Source organism: Polyodon spathula, chromosome 17 (assembly GCF_017654505.1).
Source record: "Polyodon spathula isolate WHYD16114869_AA chromosome 17, ASM1765450v1, whole genome shotgun sequence".
NCBI classification, from domain to species: Eukaryota; Metazoa; Chordata; class Actinopteri; order Acipenseriformes; family Polyodontidae; genus Polyodon; species Polyodon spathula.
Window position 1 is genome coordinate 20,209,331 of NC_054550.1, and position 24,208 is coordinate 20,233,538.

Consider the following 24,208-nt stretch of genomic DNA (forward strand, 5'->3'; position numbering starts at 1 on the left):
AGATCAAAACTGATCTTTTAATTATTAGCTCATCCAGTTCAAAATGCTCAATCAGAATGCTGGTATAAAAAGCAAAGTGAATAGACAAATGTTTTAGCTAGTGCCTTTTTCAGTGTATTTTAGTACTCTAGTCTGCTTGACTTTTTTAGCTTTACCTGTCTTATTAGCTCCAGTTCTGACTGGTTGGATTGTAACTTGTTCTACACTGAACAAAAATATAAATGCAACATGCAACAATTTCAAAGATTTTACTGAGTTACAATTCATATAAGGAAATCAGTCAATTGAAATAAATTCATTAGGACCTAATCTATTGATTTCACATGACTGGGAATACAGATATGCATCTGTTGGTCACAGATACCTTAAAAAAAAAAGTCGGTGTCTGGTGTGACCACCATTTGCCTCATGCAGCGTGACACATCTCCTTCGCATAGAGTTGATCAGGCTGTTGATTGTGGCCTGTGGAATGTTGTCCCATTCCTCTTCAATGGCTGTGTGAAGTTGCTGGATACACGTCGGTCCAGAGCATCCCAAACATGCTCAATGGGTGACCTGTCTGGTGAGTATGCAGGCCATGGAAGAACCGGGACATTTCTACAGATCCTTGTGAGATGGGGCAGTGCATTATCATGCTGAAACATGAGGTGATGGAGTTGGATGAATGGCATGACAATGGGCCTCAGGATCTCGTCACGGTATCTCTGTGCATTCAAATTGCCGTGATAAAATGCATTTGTGTTCGTTGTCCGTAGCTTATGCCTGTACATACCATAACCCCACCGCCACCATGGGGCACTCTGTTCACAACGTTGACATCAGCAAACCACTTGCCCACACGACGCCATACACACTGTCTGCCATCTGCCTGTACAGTTGAAACCAGGATTCATCCGTGAAGAGCACACTTCTCCAACGTGCCAATGGTCATCTAAGGTGAGCATTTGTCCACTGAAGTCGGTTACAATGCCAAACTGCAGTCAGATCAAGACCCTGATGAGGACGACGAGCATGCAGATGAGCTTCCCTGAGACGGTTTCTAACAGTTTATGCAGAAATTCTTCGGTTGTGCAAACCCACAGTTTCATCAGCTGTTCGAGTGGCTGGTCTCAGATGATCCCGCAGGTGAAGAAGCGGGATGTGGAGGTCCTGGGCTGGCATGGTTACATGTGGTCTCCGGTTGTGAGGCCGGTTGGACTTACTGCCAAATTCTCTAAAACGACGTTGGAGGTGGCTTATGGTAGAGAAATGAACATTCAGTTCTCTGGCAACAGGTCTGGTGGACATTCCTGCAGTCAGTCTTTTATTTCAGCTCACAAAACATGGGACCAACACTTTACATGTTGCGTTTATATTTTTGTTCAGTGTAATTTTATCAAAGGTGTGCTCACCAAGGTTTTAGCATCCATTTATTTTTTTAGCACTAGCAGAATTATCCCTGGTCCCCTTTATTTTTGAAGATTTTTGTGGTTTGTTTGCTTTCTTAAATATGTGGATATATTTCTAAATATGTTGTAGTTCAAAGTCACTCCAGTGGTTTTGCTGCAATCTGACTGTAACCCTCAGCAAAAGTACCAGGTTGCAGCAGTTTGTCTGTATATCACTAATTAAAGTAAAAACAAACAAAAAAAAAGTGACGACCCTAAAGGATTTTCTCCACAATAAAAGGAAGGGTGGGAGGGGGGTGATGAACTTAATTTTAGAGCATGTGTTTGGCAATCTGCAGTAGATAGAAAGTCTCATACTCCTGTCTGCGAAGGCGGAAACCCCAGCAGCTGTTGCTTTGAGTCTCTTTAATCTCCCTGCCTTTCGCACTGCAGCCCAGGAACTGGAGCTCCTCATAGGGACAAGAATAACGCTAGAGGATTAAGTGGATGCCCATCTTCACAGTGAACCCGAATAGAACTGGGGACGGTTCAATAATCCGATCTTTATCACAAACAAGCTTTCACTTATGTAAAAGTCACTGTGTAATTGGTCTCTCTCCCAGCCTGTCAAAGGGTCTTTGTGTTCCAGCAGACTGCTGGTCATTATGTATGATTACATAATTCATATCAACAGCCAAAGGGGAGAGGACAGGACTGACTTCTAGGGGCTTTCAAACAATTTTCTTCATTGTATTAGTACTGGGACAAAATGACCATGCTCGGAGTTGTTTTATGTAACAGAATTTATAAATGACTATCAGTGACTGTACTATTGTACACAAAAGAAACCAATGATGAATGACATCTAATAAATAACACACATTCAACTGTACAATGGAGTGTTTCTTTCCTTTCTCTAATAATCATTTGTTGGGGTACCAGGTTCATGTCAGGACTACATCTTATTAGCAGAAGCGTAAGCAGGATATGTAGATACACAAACAAGAGAATTAAAAGCAGCTGCTAATTCCTGGTTCCTGTGCTGTAGGTTAGTTGAAGTCACTTACTCAGTTACAGCATAGGCAGCTTTGTATTTGCTTATTGTATAGCATTACACTTGAAGAATTTGTATATTCAAATTTAGTTATAAAAATTCAAAAGCCTTGGTAGCATTGCTGTAAAGCACTAAAGCATCAGATTCTCACATTGCTGCAGAACACATTGCTGCTGCTGTGTGGTGAACCAACAACCCAACTGTGAAAAAAAAAATTGAAGCTAAATGAAATCCAGTTATCTAGAAGAATTAAGACTTGAGGGAATCTGTATTGCTACAGCAGGCTGGATGAGGTATTGAATGTTGGAGATTGGAGGAGGGGGCTGTGTGATGCTATTCTCTCTTGTGTCTCACCTCTGACAATGAGTTTGGTGGTCTCAACCTGCATCCCAGTGGACATCACAAAATAACCACACAATTGTCAATCTGCTTGAGAAGGGCCCAGGACTGAATGGCTTCAGAGCTGTGGGGGAAAGATCTCTTGGCACCTGCCAGTCTAGGAAAGATAATTCCACTCAACACTGCAGAGTGCTCTAGTAGTATAAAGATAACTCCACACAACACTGCAGAGCGCTCTAGTAGTATAGGAAAGATAACTGTACTCAACACTGCAGGCCAGTTGGATAGGGGGTAGAAATTACAGTTGCACAATGGTAATGGTCATTTCTAAAACCACCTCATTTCAGAAATTCAGCTTAATAGCCTAGCAGATAAGCAGAAAGAAGAAATGGTACAAACCACAAAACTAGGATATTAAGCAGATAAACAAAATGCTGGTGCTCTGTCTTTTTTGCAGATTCTGTCTGTCTGACCCGGCAGGCTGCAATTCCCTCTTGTAACATGCCTCTCTGTGTTTTACAGCGGACTCTACTGGAACTCACTCTTTATACACCGTGTACAAGGACTACGAGATCATGTTCCACGTGTCGACCATGCTGCCCTACACTCCAAACAACAAGCAGCAGGTAACTGCACATTCAAACACTGCGTGATAAAGACAGTGACTGCACTGGCTGTGATGATGGGTACATGAAGGCAGACGCATTTAGCCAGGTAAAGGGTGATGACTGAGAAGGAATTGGAGATTTAGGTGGAGATTATACCATAGTTAAATAATGAGACACAGGCAGCAATATAATGAGGAAGTGTTGTTACACATTTAATGAGATTAAGACATGGCTTTAAAATATAAATATTATGTGATTCATAGATGTGTTCATGGCTTTAGTAATCCACCTGTGTGCCTTGCATTATTAATGGAATAACTCAATTCGTAAATCTTTCTTATGGCGAACCTCTTTAGACTATAGACAGACTTCGTTCAAAGGGTACTGTTACCAACTTGGAGCTGAAATACATCACTGTCAGCTTTTAATAACAACAGACTGTAGCCGGTCATAACTACACTTCAGCATATGAAGCACCTTTGCTGATACGACTGCAGCTGTGGAGAGAGTTTTAATTAGATACAGGGAAATGTGTGATACATTTTTAAAGGACTAACTCAGATCACCTTTTGGTTGATTTGCAAAGGAAACGTTAATGAGGGTGGGGAGCAGTCTCCTCTCTGAAGGGTTCAACAACACCTGTCGCAGAGGGAGACCCCCCGCTTGTTTCAGACTCCTCTTGCCTTCCTTTCCAAAGTGATGTAGTCAGTAATCATTTAAACACTGTAAAACATCCTCTGTGGGGAGTTAGACAATGCTTGCAGACTACTGAAGCCGTAGGGGAACAGGAGAGCATGTAGGTGAGGTTGTGGTTCTGAACCTGTTCAGTGCTGCAAGGAGAATGCTCGAGTACAGGCATGTCAAAGTTTAACTTTGTCCTTTTTAACTTTGTAGTTTTTTTTTTATGATTGCAATTGTACCAAGTTCATTGCTCCGTTTTAGTCTGTAACTTAATTTTGGTGAATTCATAGCTGAATATGGTATGATTTGATTTCCTCATTCTAGAATTTTTTTTAACTTTGAACTTTATTGGCTACACATGCTCTATGCAATTCACTATATAAAACATTTATTTTGGAATGAGGAAATTAAGTGGGTAGGCATTTAGCAGTCGATTTGGCTGAAAAGCTTGTGTGGAGACAACTATATGGTTGGGGGAGGGTGAAATAAATCTATTAAAACAACTAAAACAGCTGCAAAAACATCATACAAAAGTAAGGGACCATTAAATAGCATTTGAATATGTTTACTTTTTAATGACATTCAGTTATATATATGTACAGGGGATACAATCAGAAAAGTATGTACTGTTATCTATGAGCCATAAAGGCAAAGACCAGAAAAATCTTAGTACGATCTTTCACCTGCAGCTAAGCAGTTTCATGTTAGATCTATGCTGTTACAAGACTGTGATTCTTTTTAGACACTTTGCGTTTGCTTGCGAGTGTGGCCCCATTAATCTCAGCCAGAGCTCTGTGCAGACCCATGGACTGAGTTCTTAACAAGCGTGTTGATGTCTTGCAGTTGCTGAGGAAACGGCACATCGGGAACGACATTGTGACCATCGTGTTCCAGGAGCCCGGGGCCCTACCCTTCAGCCCCAAGAATATCCGCTCGCACTTCCAGCACGTCTTTGTGGTGGTGCGGGCGCACGAGCCCTGCTCTGACAACACCTGCTACAGGTGAGGCATGTCCTGTGGGAGGCTGGCTTCCGTTTCTTTACAATGCAATGTGAATGCCATCTTTAAACAATACCGTCTTTTAATATGCATCACACAACACAACATACTGAAGTTGTTTAAAGGTAGCATGTTCAAGAGGAACCCAAACTCATTGTTATATTAAAAAATACAAACATTAAATGTTCTTGCTATTCTGTTTTGCTGTAAAAATATAATTTTATTGGATTTTGTATGACTCCTTTCCGGGTTACAAACAGCATTACAGTAGGTGTCTTTCCAACAAGGAAACAGATGGTGAAATCTAACTTGTGATGTCATGGAGTGAACTTGGTGGCGGAAAACATGACGAATATTATTGAAAACACATTGGAGAGAAGCTGTGATTTCACTGACTGTACTTCAGAAGTTAATGAAAGTGATGAGTGTAATGGGGAGGACAGTTTTCTTGATGACAGTGGGCTCGTTGTTGGTGTGTGTGGCATACAGCCATATCAATTTAAGCCATACGAAACAGACATACGAGTTGGACATCAATGAAGGTGATCGCATGCATAACACAGACTGGCAAGTTTTTGTTTTATTTATGTTCATACTACAACATGTATAAACTGCATACCAACTAATCTGAAGGTATCGTTTTTTTATTAAATGTGATTAAATGTTGTTAAAAAACAACAACAAAAAAAAAAAAACACTACTTTACATTCAATCCCGGGTGCACTGCTGTTGCACTGACTTGAGCAAGGCAGCCTACATCATGGAGTCAGGTTGCTCAATATGTAAAAAATGCCTAGCTGTATAAATTGGTACAAATCACTTTGGATAAAACCCTTCCTATTACAATGGATTACAAAATAATATTATTATTATTATTATTATTATTATTATTATTATTATTATTATTAGTTTCATAGTTATTTATGTTCGTTAAATGTCTTTCTTTTAAATACTCTTGTTATAGGCTTGGTACTTTTCAACATTTATTTCTGTTCCCTCTACCTCTCTTTTAAAACTGTCACTAGCATTGTTAATCCATGTCTGTTTCTTAATTAAATCAAGGATATCTAGTGATGTTGAAACAAATTCAGTTTTTTTTTTCTAGCTATATAAAGATAGTTGATCGCTTTACTGCCATGGTGAAAAGGACGCAGGCACTGCACTCTGCACTGAATAATCACATATTTTAAGAGAAAAACAAAACGCTTATTTCATAAAACACATTCTGTCTGGAGACCAATCTCTTTTTACACTTAGCAAATAACACAAATGCAGAAATATAAGAAAAAATGATGTAATTAATATAATAGAAACGGTAACCGTTTCTTTTATTTGGGGGTCGAAGTGAATACTTTGGTTTACTGTCTTCCTCTTCGTGGGTCAAAGAAACGGCAGCTGACGCCAGTAAATCTAACAGTGATATATAAGCAGGCATACCCACAGACAGGTCCTCACTGGTATTGAAATCAGACCCACTCAGCCCGTCATGTTTTGTTGAGAGGCACACACATTTATGATGAGAAGGTATTGATTTTGCTACCATTTGATGCCTCCTTTGGTCCAATTGTGGGATAAGCATCGACTCTCAGTCAAGGCTGGATACCACAGGACCAAGCAATCACTGTTTCGTAGTACTCCTACTCAAAATTGGCAGAGTACAAGTGCGACCATTTTGTCGGCTTCCTCCAGAAGGCGCTCGTTTTCTGGACAAATGCTGTCCAAACCCTGGCAACCTTTGCCCACTTGTGCAGTTTAAATCTGCCTTCGTTTGTGTTGCTACAGCCATCTGCAACACATCGACAGGGCATAATAATCAATTTAATTAGCTGTCTCTCACACGCTCTACACTGCGAAACCAATGGTAATAGTCAGAAGTACAAAAATCAGTTCACTCTATGACATCATCGAGCCGATTGGTCACGGAAATACCAGAGTGTGAAAAATGTACTTTTAACCTCGAAATGAGCAATTTCCTAATCCTAAATTTGAAAACTACTTATCAATTCTGTTTTTAGATGTATAGAAGGGTAGTTTGGCATAAAGTTAGGTAGAGGTGTTTGGGTTCACCTTTTGAAAGCTAAAAAAAAAAAAAAAATCAGAAATGCACAGAAAGATGTGATGCTTGCAGAAAAAAATAAGAATGTGGCAATAGACAAGTTGACCCTATGGTAGTTCCATTAAAGGGAAACTTCCATTGTAAATTTTTTTTCTGTCATTTGTAGAACAAATTCCCAAACACCCTTGTAGTGTCAATTTGAAGAGATGTATTATTGCATATAAGGGATTTGAATGTATTGGGCTCTTGAGTCCTCAGGTTGTAAACAGCTTATTGCTGTATTGGAAGAACCATGAACATGGGAACCTGTCACATTGACTAGCTTTGCTCTTTTCATTTGCCATCAACAGCAAGCTAATGGATATTCTAATTCCAAATCCGTTTTATTACACACTCGTTCAATAGTTCCTCCAGGGAGCTTCATTATCTGAGTTAGTGTACCATGTGGCATTTTAAAATGAACAAAAGCAGACGACATAGTAGCTCCAGGCATTGGGTCCCGGGTGCAGATTGTTTTTTAGATCTTTAATTCAGGCTATGAATAATTCATATATATATTTATATATATATATATATATATATATATATATATATATATTATATATATATATATATATATATATATATATATATATATATATTAATATAAAATCTAGAGTTCCGGTTATCTGTGTGGTCACATAACCTGATTGCAGCTCGACCATTGGAGTGAAACTCAGATACAAAATCACTTCCTGTGCAATACCAGAAAACGGCAGCAACTTTTATGCTTGTAGGATTGTCTTTGAAATAACTACCTTTTCCAGTTTGGCTGTGTAAACTACAAGCAAAGAACCAAAACATCTGGAATACTAAAGCAGAGTCAAACACCTAGCTTTCTGCATATTGTACATAAATTATCTACTGAGTGATTTTGTTTATCGGAATAATCAAATCAGTAAATGTTTTACAATCATTACATGCGGCTCAAATGGTTTAATACCATGCAGTGTATTTTAATATCCCGTGCTGCTTTCAGAGGGACGACATGTAACTGGTTGGTTAGTTCACCTTTCTGTAGATCTAATACTGAATTTGTATAAGTTCTGGGGCTTTAGCACAAAGTGCCTGTCTGTCTTCCTTCTCTCCTGAAGCTAACAAGATTTCCAGCCATATTGGTGCACATTTAAGTGTGCAGAGGCAAGAGAATTTCCGCACTGAGAAACGCCATTAAGTGGCACTCTGTTTGTTAAAGGGGTATATAACCAAAGCTTTTAAATGTTCTTATGTTCTTGAATCTCAATGCTATAAACACTCCACATGAGTGTTTTATACAAGCGTCTCCCCTAGAAAAAGTACTGCTCTGTGGATTGAGTCTTGCTTACAGCAATTGTTTAACTTTTGTTTTTCAAGGAACTTGAAGTTAGTAGCAATGAACTGCAGTCTGTGAATCTGTTCTATTGTGCAGTACTGTGTACGGTATAGAGAAATTGGCAGCTATTTCAAGTTTAGATTAAGTGTCATTGTGAAAATTGCTACAATTATTGGCATGCAGATAAGACGGTTTGTATTTTAATATTCAAGCACTTGTGTAAGTTATTTAGTGATTGTCATGGCTTTATTTTTTAATTAACTATCGATCAGTTAATCACCACCATGCCCACTTTTAGAGCCTCATGTAAATATATTATTGGCACATGCATGTTTGCAGCTGTATTTGAAGAGTCTGCACTTGACATTTTTGCTTCTTGCTTTTAAATGACTATTCTTAGTGAATCAATTATTGATGATAACTATCTATCCAGTGTTTGATTAGGGAACTGGCTACTGATTGACCTCCAAAGTTATTATTGAAGTGAGAATTTGTTTATGAAAAATTATCAGCGCACATGAAATGTAAATGTTCCAGCACAGCAGGAAGGGTGTTTTGATCTGGTTTGTCTGGGAGTGGACATGGCTTTCTGGATGGCTTCAGTCTGACTCTGACTGCTCAAGAGTTAAACCCCTTGTCCCAGTCGCGCTCCAACACAAACATGAGCCTCTGGCAGAGACAGTAATGTGCCCCAGAGCTGCTGTGGGAACCCTTTCAAAACAAACCGGACTCATTCCTTCACACAGCAGCCACCGAGTTCCACAGATTCCAGACGATACAGGAAGTTTTCCATGTTTGTTCCAGATGATTTAATGAAAATAAAAATTAGAACCGTGTGTGTTTTTTTTTGTTTTTTTTTATATATTCAGACTGTTTTTAAAAAAAATGTAAATTCAGTGTAATTGAGTGTTATATACAATTATTTGTGTTTATAAATTCAGTTGGTCACTTTGCAGTGCTGCTAAGAAAAGAAAAAAGGTTGTCAAGTATCTTCAATGTGTGGCTACATTGGGACACTGGGCTGGTCTGAAGCAAGCACAATAGGAAGGGGCTATATGATGGGAATGTTGCCTGTAAATGTGCACACTTAAGTACAAATTCACAAAAGAAAATGGGATATGCAGGTAAGGTACTATAATATGATCAAACAGTTATTTGTATATTTAGTATTGTAATCAAGTGTCTTGGTATTTTATACAGGGGTCCCAGAGTGTGGTTTAAATCCCACTCACACCAAGCTGATCTAGTAGTAACAAAAAAAAACAAAAACAAAAGCCACAAAGCAAGAACCTAAATTGCCTGTATTCCTAACCTGCGCCCCTGTGTGTTTCAGCATCGCTGTAGCCCGTTCCAAAGATGTCCCCTCCTTCGGTCCCCCAATCCCCAAGGGGGTGACGTTCCCCAAGTCCACAGTGTTCCGGGACTTCCTGCTGGCCAAGGTCATCAACGCGGAGAACGCGGCGCACAAGTCGGACAAGTTCCGCGCCATGGCCACACGTACGAGACAGGAGTACCTGCGGGACCTGGCTGAGCGCCACGTCACTAACACCCCAATCGACCCTTCTGGCAAGTTCCCCTTCATCTCCCTGGCCTCCAAGCGCAAAGAGAAGAGCCGGCCCTACAGCGGCGCAGAGCTGCGCAGCCTGGGCGGCATCACCTGGCACGTGCTGGCCGAGGACTACAGCAGCGGAGGGGCAGAGGTGGAGGGGCTGCTCGTCATCTCCAACGAGTACCTGGTGATCATCGACCGTGAGGCCAAGAGCACCGTGTTCAACTGCTTGGTGCGCGACGTCATCGGCTGGACCCACAGCAGCCCCACCACGCTCAAGTTGTTTTATGAGCGCGGGGAGTGCCTGTCCTTTCACACCGTCGCAAACAACTACGAAGACTTCCGTGAGGTCGTCAAGCGCCTGGAAGTGAGTGGGACGCAGGGGGCTGGTCTGGCGCACACGTGGTAGAAAGGAGGGAATTTTGCCTAAAAGTGACTGCTAAACATTAAATATTTAGCATGAACGTAGTTGTTGTTGTTGTTATTATTATATAATTCTATGAAGGTCCACTTGTGCTGTAAATATTTAAGCAAAAATTCTATTACTGTCCTTTATGGAAACAAAAAAATGTTTTAATAGTATAAAACTTTCAAGAAACTACTCCAAACCATTAGCTTTCTTACAAGCATTGTACTTGTATCGGCACTAGATTTGTACTTTCATAGAAAGATTGCACAGTTTTAGCTACTTATATTGACAGCAAATCATATACTGGTTCATTTTGCATTGCTGTTGTGGGGGATATATGGAGTGAAATGCAATACGATTTGTGGACTATCACTGCGGGTCACAGAAAGGGATGTAGCTAAAATAAGTACATTTATTTAAGTTAGGTAATTTCAGGAATTTGTACCCACGTTTAACTGTGTGACAATGACCAGGAAAGTGTAATTTCAATATTTTTCAGCAGACTTCACCAGTCTACACATTTAGCAAGAACCCTTAGTCCTGGCAGCTCTTGTGGGCTGTGTCTCCTGCTGAGTTCCTAATCTGCCCGTGTTGTGGTTTCAGTTTCTGACGAAGGGGTGCAATACGAACGAGATGACGCTGCGGCGAAATGGCCTGGGCCAGCTGGGCTTCCACGTGAACTACGAGGGCATCGTGGCCGAGGTGGAGCCCTACGGGTACGCGTGGCAGGCGGGGCTGCGGCAGGGCAGCCGGCTAGTGGAGATCTGCAAGGTGGCCGTGGCCACGCTCTCCCACGAGCAGATGATCGACCTGCTGAGGACCTCGGTGACCGTCAAGGTGGTCATCATCCCCCCGCACGAAGACTCAACGCCACGCAGGTAGCCAGCACAGCAGGGCATCACAGGGCTGGATATGCATGCTTCCTTCAGAACTAGAGTGTTCAGGGTTTACTATTTAAATGTTATCCAAGGCAATACGTTGAACAGTTTGTTGTAGATGCTGGCTTTAGTGTTTATACAGCAGAAACTATACAGCGTCAGGTTATTTATTTCAGTATTTGTTCATAGTCTATTCCATATACTCAGTAGCAGTCTTACTCATTAATATAAGTCAGTTGTTGTAAATTCTAACAGAGTGCTTGTTGTTGTGGGTTATCTCCGTGGTTAACCAACATTCCGTATGCTAAAGTTTAAACGTTTGGGAAATAATAGTTGCAGTATTCCTATTTGGCTTCTCACAAGCAGGTTTCAAAGGGGGAGGAAGCTTTTGTGCCTATGGCTGAAACCACCTTTGTAGAATGTATGTAGACTTGCTGAACAAGGTCTGCTTTATGATAGCTTTCTTTGGTGAATGTTTGTTTCATACTTCCTTGTAGCTTCAACTGCTGTTTTAATGACATGCACATTTTACCTTAACTTTCTGTACAATTTCCACCTACACTATAGTACAGAAAAAGTGGAGCTGGTGTCTTTAAAATGGAAATCAATGACAGTTAGCATTTCACGTCACCTGGGCTCTGTTCAATTAAACTCTTGTAAAAGTGTTGATTGTGGAACAAGTTCACTTTAGTTTTTTCTCCCATAACTTGATTGAGACGGTGTTTCATTGATAATGTGTAAAAAAAAAAAAATAAAATAAATAAAAAATATATATATTTTTTTTTAATTCAAACTGAATGCAAACAGCGAGTCAGTCGTAATTTAAGAAGGTATTATTTGGAAAAAAAAAAAACAGGTTATAACATTTTTGCAACAAATCATTACGATTTTTTAATCCGGAAAAAGCAATTTAACTGAATTTGCTACAGGAGAAAAAACTATCAGTGCCTTTCTAAGAGAAACCGAAAATGAAGAGTCCTACATGTCACCAATGAATGAATTGAAAGCCAGTTACTGATTGCGATTTGGGGAATAAAGCTCAGTGTTGGAGCAGCAAGTGTGGAGATGTGAAGAAACACAATTTTAAATGACACTTGAAGCAATGTTCTCTTTTGAAGTCCTGATAGACTCAAACATTACTAAAGGCACATTCCTAAAATACAGCTCTCTGTGAATAAAGTACTGTACTGTGAATAAAGTACTGTACTGTGGCTTTTTAGCCGCATTGCAGAATTCTACCCAAGAATAGCATCCATCAGAAGATAATAAAGGGATTGTTACATTTTCTTTCTTCAGGGCTAGGCAGTGTACTGTCTCTTGAAAACATCTCACATGTCACAACACAGCAAGATAAACAGACCCGTTTACAAGCTCTGATCATTGCTTCATTACAGTGCAGGAAACTGTCGACGTTACATATTTGAAACATGGTTTGGCAAATCAAAATGACTTCTTTAAAAGTCAGCACTATCTAATAATTGATAATTCGCATTGTAAGACCACTGCTTCCCACAACAGCTGTCTTTCCTTTCCATTCTCTAATTATGTGCACAAGCTATTGCACAGGGTACATACTGTTTTCTTGTTTGTTTAGGTGTTTCTGTGAAAGCCTGTGACCCTTAACTTTCGAACGCCTTGTTGGTTTGGGGCTGCTGGGGCGTAGCAGGAACAGTTACAGATTTTTTTTTTTTTTTTTTTAAAAGAGTTCCCAAAAATCCACCTACTGACCTATTGATTTACAAGTGCACATTTTTGTGATTTTAGCTTTTCTAGTTATAATATGAAGTTGTGCTTTCTAGATTAAAACAGCTGGAAGGCATAATTTACCACTTCTAGAGTAGTGGAGCACCTTTACTGGATGCGCCACTCGGGAGCCTGGTGGAGACTGGTTTTAGTAGTAATCTGTTTTTTCTCATATTTTTCACTTTAATCATTAATACTGTTTTATTAGATTAGAGGGTATATACATACACTAAGGCAAGTCTCATGTATCAGTATAATTTTTTTAAATAAAAGCCCTCTCCCAATCTTCCTGCCTCCTCTCGATATAGGGGCTGCTCGGAGATGTATCGGATGCCCATGGCCGAGTACAAGACCAACAATGAAGGGGCGCCTTACGAGTACAAGCTTCCCTTCCGCAACCACAGCAAGTGGCAGCGCACAGCCTCCAGCCCCCAGCAGTCTCCCCCACAGGGCCACACCGGCAGCACCCCCAGCAGGGCTGTGTCTGTGGGTGGCAGCATGGGGAAAGCACAGGGCCAAGAGAGGGGGGAGCGGGGCTCCATCATCCCCCGCAGTGTGTCCAGCGACGGCCGCCCACTGGACCCCAAGAGGTATGCCCCGTTCCCAATTGCTGTCGGTAGCTCATCCATCACACTCTTATGTGTCAATACATGGTGTGTACACAGTAGGACTAAGAGCTCTAACCCACAGTGTTGAGTGGAGTACAGCGCTTTCTCACACTGAGATTTGGCTGTTTCTCGTTAAGCACAGAGCTGGTCATTGCCACTTCTTCATTGCTCCCTCTTTGCTACTACGCTTGCATGCTTTGACTGCTTTGACTCCCAGCTGTTGCTTTGTGGTTGCCTGAACGGGTCTTTGCTATCCGTTAAAAATAACCCCTGCTGTGAAATGCCTCAGATCCCATGCCCTGTTCTTCATCTCTCGTCCCCTGTCCCCTCAGGTTCTCCCCTGGCTCTAACAGTAACTACGCCCTGGTATCCCAGCATGGCAGGAACTCTCCCAGCAGCCTTTCCTTCTCCAGCGATACTGGCTCTGGGGGTGGCTCCCACTGGAGACAGAAATCCGTACCTGAGGGGTGAGCTCTACGAAAGGTTACATATACTTGGTGGTATGGGTCAGAAAGAGACAGGGAGAGTGTTGAAAGCAGGTAGAGATGCCATATGATGTTGTTCCACTCTGAGCCGTGGGGAGGCGTGATGTTTCCCATCATTCAGAGGTTTCAAGCCATACAGCAGTCAATGGATTTTGCTTTAACTACAGCGTCTATTCTTGGCAGGATGTTGAGAGCATCTCTCTTAAAACTGCAGCAGCATTACTCTTGTTGGAATAATAAAGGCGTGCAAAGCTTGTTTGCTGTCAGCGTGCAGTCTGTGCAAGACGAGCCTATAAATAATGACATAGCTTATTGCAGTTCAAGTAGTTACGTTTTATAACTGGTATGAACTCATTGACCTGTATTTTTTCTTTTTTTTTTTTTAATAATCTGGAACAAGTTTGAATGAACAGTAACATCTGTCTAATCGGGCATCTGATGCTGTACCTAATAAATCACACACTATTTGAACAAAATTTGTAAAAAATCTCTATTGCCGTACATACAATGCAGTAGATGCACTGTCCAGGTATACCCTGTAATTATGTAGACTGACCATACCCGGAGGTTATATTTCTGCAACATGCTTGATTTATAAACTAAAAAAAGAAAGATCACATGACTTGGCGGCAGATTGGAGAGTCAGATCTCCATTGATTTTAGGCAGATAAGACTTCCAATTCATGCTGGATTCCAGAATAGAAAGGTCCCAGATTGTAGATGGGCTGGATTAGGGATTTGGTCAGGACCCAAAAATTATACTGAAATATGGTTAGTAGATGGGCTCTAATTAGACAGATTTAACTTTATTTCTGCAATCCAATTGAAAAGGGGGGGGGGGGGGGGGGGGGGGAGGAGGTCTGTCATGAAGGCACTTGGGTGTAACCACGGTGATCTCTGTTCAACCACCGGTACCACGTCTTTGTTTATTTTATTTAAACTCCACAGTAGTTTTCTTGCAACTTGGGCTGAAAATGCCACACAAACTGTGAAGGCTTGCGGTACAGTTGCCTCACTGTTTCTCAGAAAATATGTCAGCAGCATACCAGCAAGGCCACCATGTTCATACAAATGTAAATACTTCAGGATCATGGGAAATAGATCCCTGTGTTACCCAGGTTCTGTAGATCAAACATACCCACAGATGGAGGTACAGATGCCTTCATACATCCCTAGTTTCTGATTCAGTAAGTTAGACTAAAGGATCTCCTTACCAACTTTTGGTTGTGCCTAATGTTGTGTATCTTGCTAAGCAGTTATAATGTGCAGTTTGAATGTGCTTTTAAATTATTGATTGTAACTGGAGTGTGCTGTACACATTAGCTATTCTTGTGTTGTTTTTAACTTTGCACAGCTCTCTGCAATGCCATGGCATGAAAGGTGATATCTAAAAATGAATTTGTATTGACACTAATGTTTGATTTTGAACTACAGATGAATCTATATAGAAAATAGCAGTGATTCTAGTTCAAAATCAAATATGCCAAAATAAGCACATTCCGATGCAGTATTTCTTACTGATGTGTCTTTCCCATTCGCTCAGTGCAGAGTATTACAAGCGGGCGAAGGTTAATCTGTATTGTGCACCCTGTCTCTGTCATGGTAGAAGAGTGTCTTCTTTGAGCATTGTCTGTACTGGTTGCTACTCTAAAGACGACCTGATTGTGAACAAGAAACAAGACCACCTGGTTTTGGGTGGCAGTGATGGAGCTCTGTCCCTTTTGCTTCCCTGGCAGGTTCGAAGTGAGGCATTCCCCCCTGTCTGTGGACCGGCAGAGCATCGGGGAGACGGGCAGCAGCGGCAAGTCCACGCCCAGCTGGCAGCACAACCAGGAGGCTGACATGGGCAGCGCAGGCTCGGAGAGGTCAGCACATGGTAAGAGCGAGGTGTCGGCCGCTGTGACTCCCAAGTATTCAAATCTAAAATTTGCAGTCCTCTGTTCACTTTTGCTTTTCAGTTGAAATTACATGGCCATTGTATTCTTCATCATTTATATTCTGCCATTCTCTCAATGCTTTTTGATTTTATTAATTTGTATCTATTATGGGCAACATGGCTGCAGAAAAAAAAGTGTTCAACCACTTGAAATGTTAGCTTTTAATTATGCTGTTATTCATTTATTCAGTTAGTATTTAGTATAAATTCCTTAAATTCAGGAATTTACATTAGGGAGTTCAAAACAGTATATGTGAAATAATTAAATGCCCAATATGAACTGAGAATAAAAACAATGTTACAAAATTAGAGACTTAAGGCTGCTGGTTGAATATATTTTTGAGTCACTAAACACAATGGATTCTGTGTGTCTGTGCGTATGTGTCAGTTTAACAGTTAACAGGATAAAAGGATGGCTCTTCCAAGCTTGTGTTTTGTTTGTGTAATACCAGAGTGAAGCTAGTTATCAAAGCCATCTGCTGCAAGCTGGAACCCTGCTATTATCCTGTTCAGATGGGGCAGGGGGGGGTCTCTTACATAAGGAAGTGTCTCAGACCCATGCTGCCTCTGTTGTTGAGGCTTTGGTCCCCGCTGGGCTTTCACTTGCAGTGTCAATGTCGTGTGCCACGACTGCATTCCAGCCACACCCCAATGTATTCAAGGGGGCTTCCCATCTCGCAACTTCCTTAGCAACCCATCATCGCCCATTCGGGGTGACCTCCCAGTAGCACCTGTTGGAGGAGTGGTGACGATGGCCCCCTCATGCGGTCGCTAGTTGCAAGTGCTTCTTTGGAGTTGCTGAAATCATTTTCACTGATGTTAAATGCTGATGGTCTAGAGTGCAGTTCACAGCCAAATCTTTCTTTCTTTTCCTGTGTTATGAAACATGTAATTTCCGTTCCCTCTCTGTCCTTCCTGTATTTCAGATTCAACGGCTTGCTAACTTTTGGAATGTATTAAATTTCTTAACTTTTTGTCTTGGTTTTCAATAGCTAAGTGATATGTTTTTATGAATTTGTTTAGTTTGTCTCCCCTGTCTCTATCTGATTTATTATAATTGCTCAGTACCCTTTGCTGTCCTGATTTCTATGGTTTCTTAGCCTTGACTTCTTTCTTTCTTTTTTCTCCTTACTGTCTCACAGTCTCCTTCATTCAGGCTATTCATCTGCTTTGGTTCAGATACTTCCCACATCTGTCCAACGTGATGCGGGTTTGATTTATGCATTGGATTCCTAAACTTGTACAGTTTGTAGTTCTAATTTTTATAAAGTACACCTCAGAGTTACTAACCCCACACTTACAAACCGACCAGTCATACACAACACTTGAAACCAGATACAAGGCTCCTGGCTGCTGTAAAAGATCTCTGCATTTTAAGCTAAACACCGCTCTCCTGACTTATCTGCTTTCACATTATTATTCCTCATGGAAAGGTGTAGACATTTTATGAAGATAGTGCATATACATTAAATCATTACAAATAATGCAAGTTTCAGTTGCAGACTTACAAACTTCATAGACAGATCAGCCAGTGTCATTTTCCTGCCAAGATTACATGTGTTTGTGGCTGGCAAATAGAACTGAGGAGCAGCTTTGAGTCCAAAGCATCTTGTGTGAAAAATTCAAATAAAAAATAAGTCATTGAATAATTCAGTAATACTCAGAATGATTGCAAGCATCATAAACATATTTACATTGAAGTGACTTGTTCTTTAAAAGGTGAAGCATGCCATACATTTTAATAAGTAGTTGTTCTTTAATAAGCGTTTTACTGTAGCTATGACAGAGCTAATAAGCCGCAACTGGTATTTTGGTTCACAAGCAGATTTCAATGTTAGGGTGTTTTGGGGCATGGAGTTGTCATTAAAGCTGAAACCACCAGAATGTAAACAAACTGGAATGTCAACAACACACATGCACTGAAAATGTGGGAAACCAGTAATGATCTTTTGGTGTAAATTTTTACCATGATGGAGGGAGACTGTAACTAGCCCTGCCCAGACCCTGCCAGAGTCAGGTCCAGCCTCCCTGAGACACCAAACCCCCAGTATGTGGGCTGCTGGAGACACACATCTGTTTGGAGAGTCAGCTGGAGCATTGTCAGCAGCAGCACAGAAGAGCCTCTTGAATTATGGGCAGGCTTGCAGCCAGCAGACCTGAGCATTTCCATTTCCCCTCTAAATCATGACCCTGTCGTGCGCTTGCCAGTAAAACTAGTAAATTCTCCAAGCTATGAGGCTTGGCACACTAAAGAGAAGGAGGCAGAGGATTAGGCGGGGAAGAGAACCAGAGCGTGCACAGAATCCTCAATCCAGCCTTAGCCTCCTAGCACAGGGTGGACTGGGGTATTCTTGAGCAGGGGCAGGATTCTTGCACAGTCTGTGCTATTTTTTTGCAGGACCTTGGTTTTGTTAACTGTAACCCATTTGCTTTTGTTATTGAAGCATCTTTGTGTCTGTGTGGGCTCGTTTTTATACTGCTTGCAGGGTCAAACAATCCCCATAAGGTAGGAAAACCTGACAAAATCTACCTTATGAGGCCAATTCCCTGTAATCTTTAAATATGTATTTTGAACATAAAAGAAAAACGTTCAGTGCAGAAGTATTTACTTTGGGTCCATCCGTATTGTGTTGATCCCCATGCTCCTCTGGTGGCCTGTGGTGGCCAGAGTAGTCCCTTCCACTCCTGGTCTTTTTTCCAACCCTGTTCTAAATTGTATAATTGAACCAATTAAACCTCCATTTACATCTTGAAGTAGTTTTATTATCTCATTTTATCTGTTAAACCTGGAGTGGAATGGCCACCTAGGACCGTGATTGGACATCCCTACTCTCTACTATAGGAGTCTATGCTTAGTCTTCGTGAACACTATAAATATGTCTGTGTTGTCTCTGTGTCTGTCCTGTGTGTGTGAAAATGCTTTTGTCCTTGTATCGCTGAGCTCCTGTTTGTTTCAGAGGCCTCCAGTCACCCCCCACCCTCCTCCAAGGTGCTGCCCCCCTACAGAGAGAGCACGAGTGGACCGCGCATCCAGAGACAGGAGCAGGTCATCCACCTCTCTCCAAACAAGCACGGACAGGTGAGCCAGCCAGCCTGACCCAGACACTGCAGCACAAAGCTCTGTTCTTTCACCTGCTTACTCGTCATGTGTATATTTCCTGAGTATTCTGACTATTCATAGGCACAGACCATAGAGAGTACAAGGATGACCATGGGTAACAATGAATAACCCTGCTTGACCATAGAGCTGATAATGTCAGTGTTACAGATCTTTACTGTGAAATGTTTCCACTATAACATGAACACCATTTTTGAGTTGGAGGGGTTCCCTGATATATTTTCTCTCATAGTTGTGGGACACTGCAGACTTATTTCGTAATTCATTAACACAAACTTTTATTGATTTTAAAAAAATACACTATCTGAATCTGAGCTTACTTATTGTGCAGTGTGCTGGACGCCATGTATCGTAGGCCAATCTAAATACAGTTCAAACCCCAGAAGGATGGTGCATTAGTTAGACCACCTGTCCTGATCATTTCAATCCCAGGTGGAGCTCACAGGGTGTCCTAACTAATGCATCTTCGAGATCAAGGGCTTTTATAAAAATATGGCCCAAAGAAGGATTTTCTTCACCTTTCTAATGTATGTTTTCTTTTTTAGCAACTACTGAGAACAAGATAATAATGTTGAATTTCACTTGATACAATATCCCAGGTTCCATTTATTGTGAGTCTGGTGTATTGCCCATTATAAATCAACAAATCACCCTTAAATTGACTGTAGTTAAAATAATTCACAGCTTCTACAGGTCTCAAATGTCCAGTTTTGAAAGAAACACATTATAGTAAACATAGTTATAGTATTTGTATTTAAAAATACGATGCATGGTACTACACTTGGTTGGGTTTCTTTCCTGTCGTTAACCAACCAGAAGAAATTGCTGAGGTGAAGTGACCCAGGAAGTCCAAGTGAAAACAGACCCAGAGAATAAGGAATAGAAACAGAGAGCTTCATTTGACCTAAAGGAATGTATTAAAAAGGAATTGCATGTGTACCATATGTTGTTTTTTGCTATTTACTGTTTAGCTAGTAAGTTAATACATCGTGTTTTGGGTGTCTCTTATTATAACAGAAACCATTTTGCACAGTTTGAGCAGACAATCTCGCCCGAGCTACACGACATCTACACACAAAGTATTATCGTGCGTCTTGTTCTCATTTCTATGCAGGCAGAGGCTCCCTACTCCAGCCACTCCAGCAGCAATACCATGTCCAGCAACGCCTCAAGCGCGCACAGCAATGACAAGTGGTATGAGATCGGGGGCGGGGCTGGGGAGAGGACAGACTCTCAGCTCAATGGCTTTGGGGGATTCCTGCAGGGGGCATCGGCAGACAGCGGCATCGACACCACCTCGTACAGTGCCGCCTCCCTCCCAGGGGGCAAAGACAAGGTCCCCTCACCATGGCAGAGCTGCGCGGAGGGGGGCAGGGATCGCCATCCCCCTACCGCAGAGTTCCCCGGTCCTCCGGGCCCTTCTGAGAGCCACGCCAAGAGCCCCAGCACCTACCCCCCCCTAGCACAGGACAGGAGCACCCACAGCCTGAGCGACACGGCCTCCCACTCCAGGTATAGGAAAGTGATTGTCTTTAAAACAGCCCCGAACATTGTCTGATTTTAGGCACTTGCTGTTCCTGCCTCTCAAACCTTTAACCTCCAGATATCCATGCTAGGTCCCGGCAGGCAAGGAGCAGAGCAGGGTGGCTCGCGGAGAGCTCATGGAAACCTTTACTGTTCTTTGCAATCAAGTTATATTCCAGAAGTTCTTGGAAATGCTGGCAAATACAAGAGTTAACTGTTGGCAGGTGTCCTAAAATAAAGCTCCATCTCTAGCCATATTGAAACATGAGCTCTCTGTACTTTTTGTGTGTGTGTGCAACCTGCTGTATATTTTGAGAATGGGCTGTATTTTCAAACAATGAATATATTCATCACTACTGGTGCTTTTTTTTTTTTTTGAATGTCAAAATAATGTCCTTTATCCAAGGATGAAGCTGCATTGTTCTATACCTCATCTTCAGCAGTGAATGCTTTTTCGCGTTGTTTTCACAGCAGAGTCGCAATAAGTCAGTGACTATATAATATGTGTAATGCATATATGCTGTTAGTTTGTAAAGACACTGGATTGCCCAGACTGCCTGTGAGCTAGGATATGACGTGGTCTGTAACCACGCCATCCATTATTAAGCATTTCATATATCAAAGGCTTATATATATGCTTCTGAAATGTAATTTTCTGTTTGTTTGGCAAGTTATATAACTGACCCAAATCGCTTTTTGAGTTTTTTTAATTTTGTTCTGTGTTCTCTGATTCCTTTACTCCCCCATATTTGTTTTCTTTTTTTCGTTTTCCCAGTAGGGAATTATAATACAGGAAACCTAGTAGGATCAACCTGAAAGAATGCTAAAGATCACTGCCTCCTAAAAGAAATGCATTAGTCTGACTCTAGATCACAATGCTCCAAGATTTGCTGATGGTTTATAAAATTTTGGTATTTAAAAAAAAAAAAAAGATGCCTGGTCTGTTACAAGAGCCTATTTTATCACCACAGTTTATTGTTGAGAAGGCACTGGAGAAACTGATTCCTACTTCAAGCAGACCCTCCTGCAGGAACGTCCTGAACCTAACCCCCCCCAATAGGCTAGGTAGATTTCCAGAGGGTGATTGAGAGTGGGCTACATTAATGCAGATCTGTCATTATGAAACTGCAAGTGAGTCACTGCTCTGAATTCATGGTGTATCCGATCTGAATGCTAATGTGCTGCTTATCAGACTGCTGAAATGGCCGTCAGAGACAGATTTCATTTTTTAACATACTTTTGATCACGTAGTCTTTTTAAGGTCAACTTCTGATGAATGAGAAAGCAACACACGTTTTATTTTAACTTATTGTAACCTGTTACCATCACATTACTAGAGCCACTTTTGTTTCCTACCTCCTCCTAAATATGTGAAATACTGTTAAATGAGTTTAGTCAGAGATCTGTATCTCTACGTCAGTCTGCATGTATAATTGTACCATGTTACGTTTCTTATCTGTGCTATACCTTATAATGCCTATTATTATTTTTGGGGTTTTTCAAAGTCTTGACATGGCAACTTCTAGTACCCGAGAATGTTCTCTAAATATTGTGATATTGCATCAAACAGGAGATACTGCATGACTCACTGTGCCCAGTTTCCCTGTATCTTGATATCAGATTATGATGAAACTTGTGTGGGTATTGCGTGGAGATTGACATGGAAGCTAATAATCAACCTGTAAATCATTCACTGTTGTCATTTTGTGGATTTGCTGCATTCAAACTATGCAAGCACTGTGGTCTCCTGTCCAGTTCCATTGCTCTCTGATTTCAAAGTTACCACCAGATTGCCGAAACTCTGTATCAACATTCCATGCAGATTTACTTTTTAAAATGATCAAATTGATTCTGAACCCTGTGGGATACAAGAAGTTGTCCTGCAAAGACTTTGGAAAAGCATACATGCATTATAAAGTATAGCATAGAGAATAAACATCCCATTGCACTGTTAATTGCTGCTGTACTTTCACCTGGTATATCGGTGAGCCCTCATGGTGTAATTGCCCCTCTCATTTCTCTGTCTCAGCACCCTCAGCTCTCTGCATTCAGGCAGCCCAGTGGTGTTTGGCTCCAGCCGGGGCTCTACACGGGAGGAGACTCACCCAGCCACCTCCCCCTCCTCCCAGACCTCCCTCTCCCCCGGCCCCAAGACCTTCTACCCACGTCAGGGTGCCACCAGCAAGTACCTGATCGGCTGGAGGAAGCCTGGGGGCACCATCAACTCTGTGGATTTTGGGGACACCAGAAAGTAAGACCATGCAGCATAGGGGGGTTAACGCAGTCAGTACAGGTGAACAAAAGGTATTAGTCAGAGTGAGTTAGAGAGCATTTTCATTTGGTTGTTAAATCAGCCACATGATATGCTGCACATACTTCCACTGGAGCAGCACTGTATTACATCATTGTAAATGGCATGAACCCTGCACATGGCTGACAGGACACTTTCAGACCTGTCTCAGTATTTACTGAGGATAGTCGATAGAACAGCTTTTCCAGTTGTGGTGGCACTTTCCTTAGCATAAGGTTTTGTGTTTATCACAGTTTGGGTTTATATAGTGGCACCTGTGAGTCAATCCTACACTTCTGCATGTTCACAGGGTGGATGTAGGCCATGCTGATCTAATTTTTCATGTTGCTGATAGCGCTTATTTTGTGTTACAGCCAGGGATGAATGCCACCGACATAATTATTACCTTTTGACATTAGGTGTAGAAGCTTGAGAGGCACAATTACATATAGGCATATATAGTAATTTAACCTAGACATCCATCTTTCTGCGACGTACTGTATTGCATTTTGATAAAATCCTTTCCTCCAAAAACGAATCCTTGTGCTTTTGGAACCAATACTAGTCCAACAGCAACCCCTAGTGGACTGCAGTTGTTTGTGCATCTTAGTTCCAAAGCAGAGTCTGTTGGTAGAAAGAGATGTTAGTGTCTGCAATCAAGAACAGATTCAATGTAAATGAATACCCAGCACCTTGAATTAGTTCTATCAACACCTCAGACCTGTATACAAGTATATGAATGATCACTCTTACTGAAAACTGCAGAACACTGTTCTAGTGTAGAGAACATGACTCAACTCTAAACAGCATAGGATTAAACCAATTTTGTGTATCTAATGTATGTGCCTTTTTCAGTTGAACTCTATTTAATTAGTACTTATAATTGTAATTTAAACTATCATAAACATTTTTAATCAGACATTTAGTACTTATAGTCATCTTAATATTTTACACTTTTTTCAAACTTTTCATAGATTTCTCATCCTTATTTAGTTACAGTGGTTCACAGTGCACCAAGATGTTTTGAAAAGCAAAAAAATAATGAATGCAAGATCCTCATAAAACAGGTCATATTCGGTCATATGTGTAGTAAAATACTATGCCATTTTACGATTTAGATTGTTCACAGTTTCAATTTTTACAGCCTTAGTTAATAATTCCACTGAAACAAAATCAAATGAAATTCTAATAAACAATATAGTATTCCCTAAATT

The 24,208-nt window shown here is 41.1% G+C and overlaps 1 protein-coding gene across 3 annotated transcripts in view; it reads left to right on the plus strand.

The window, feature by feature from the left end:
- The window catches only part of LOC121330165 (signal-induced proliferation-associated 1-like protein 1), a 119,335-nt gene that overhangs the window by 86,866 nt on the left and 8,261 nt on the right, over nt 1-24,208 (plus strand). For 2 of the 3 annotated variants that reach the window (XM_041276476.1, XM_041276478.1), the window contains exons 7-16: nt 3,283-3,386; nt 4,893-5,050; nt 9,788-10,370; nt 11,016-11,290; nt 13,342-13,623; nt 13,974-14,108; nt 15,863-16,002; nt 19,020-19,141; nt 20,295-20,692; nt 22,734-22,955. In XM_041276476.1, the coding sequence (XP_041132410.1) occupies nt 3,283-3,386; nt 4,893-5,050; nt 9,788-10,370; nt 11,016-11,290; nt 13,342-13,623; nt 13,974-14,108; nt 15,863-16,002; nt 19,020-19,141; nt 20,295-20,692; nt 22,734-22,955 (2,419 nt within the window). The remainder of the gene's footprint in view (nt 1-3,282; nt 3,387-4,892; nt 5,051-9,787; nt 10,371-11,015; nt 11,291-13,341; nt 13,624-13,973; nt 14,109-15,862; nt 16,003-19,019; nt 19,142-20,294; nt 20,693-22,733; nt 22,956-24,208) is intronic. The other variant, XM_041276477.1, reaches the window with a different exon arrangement.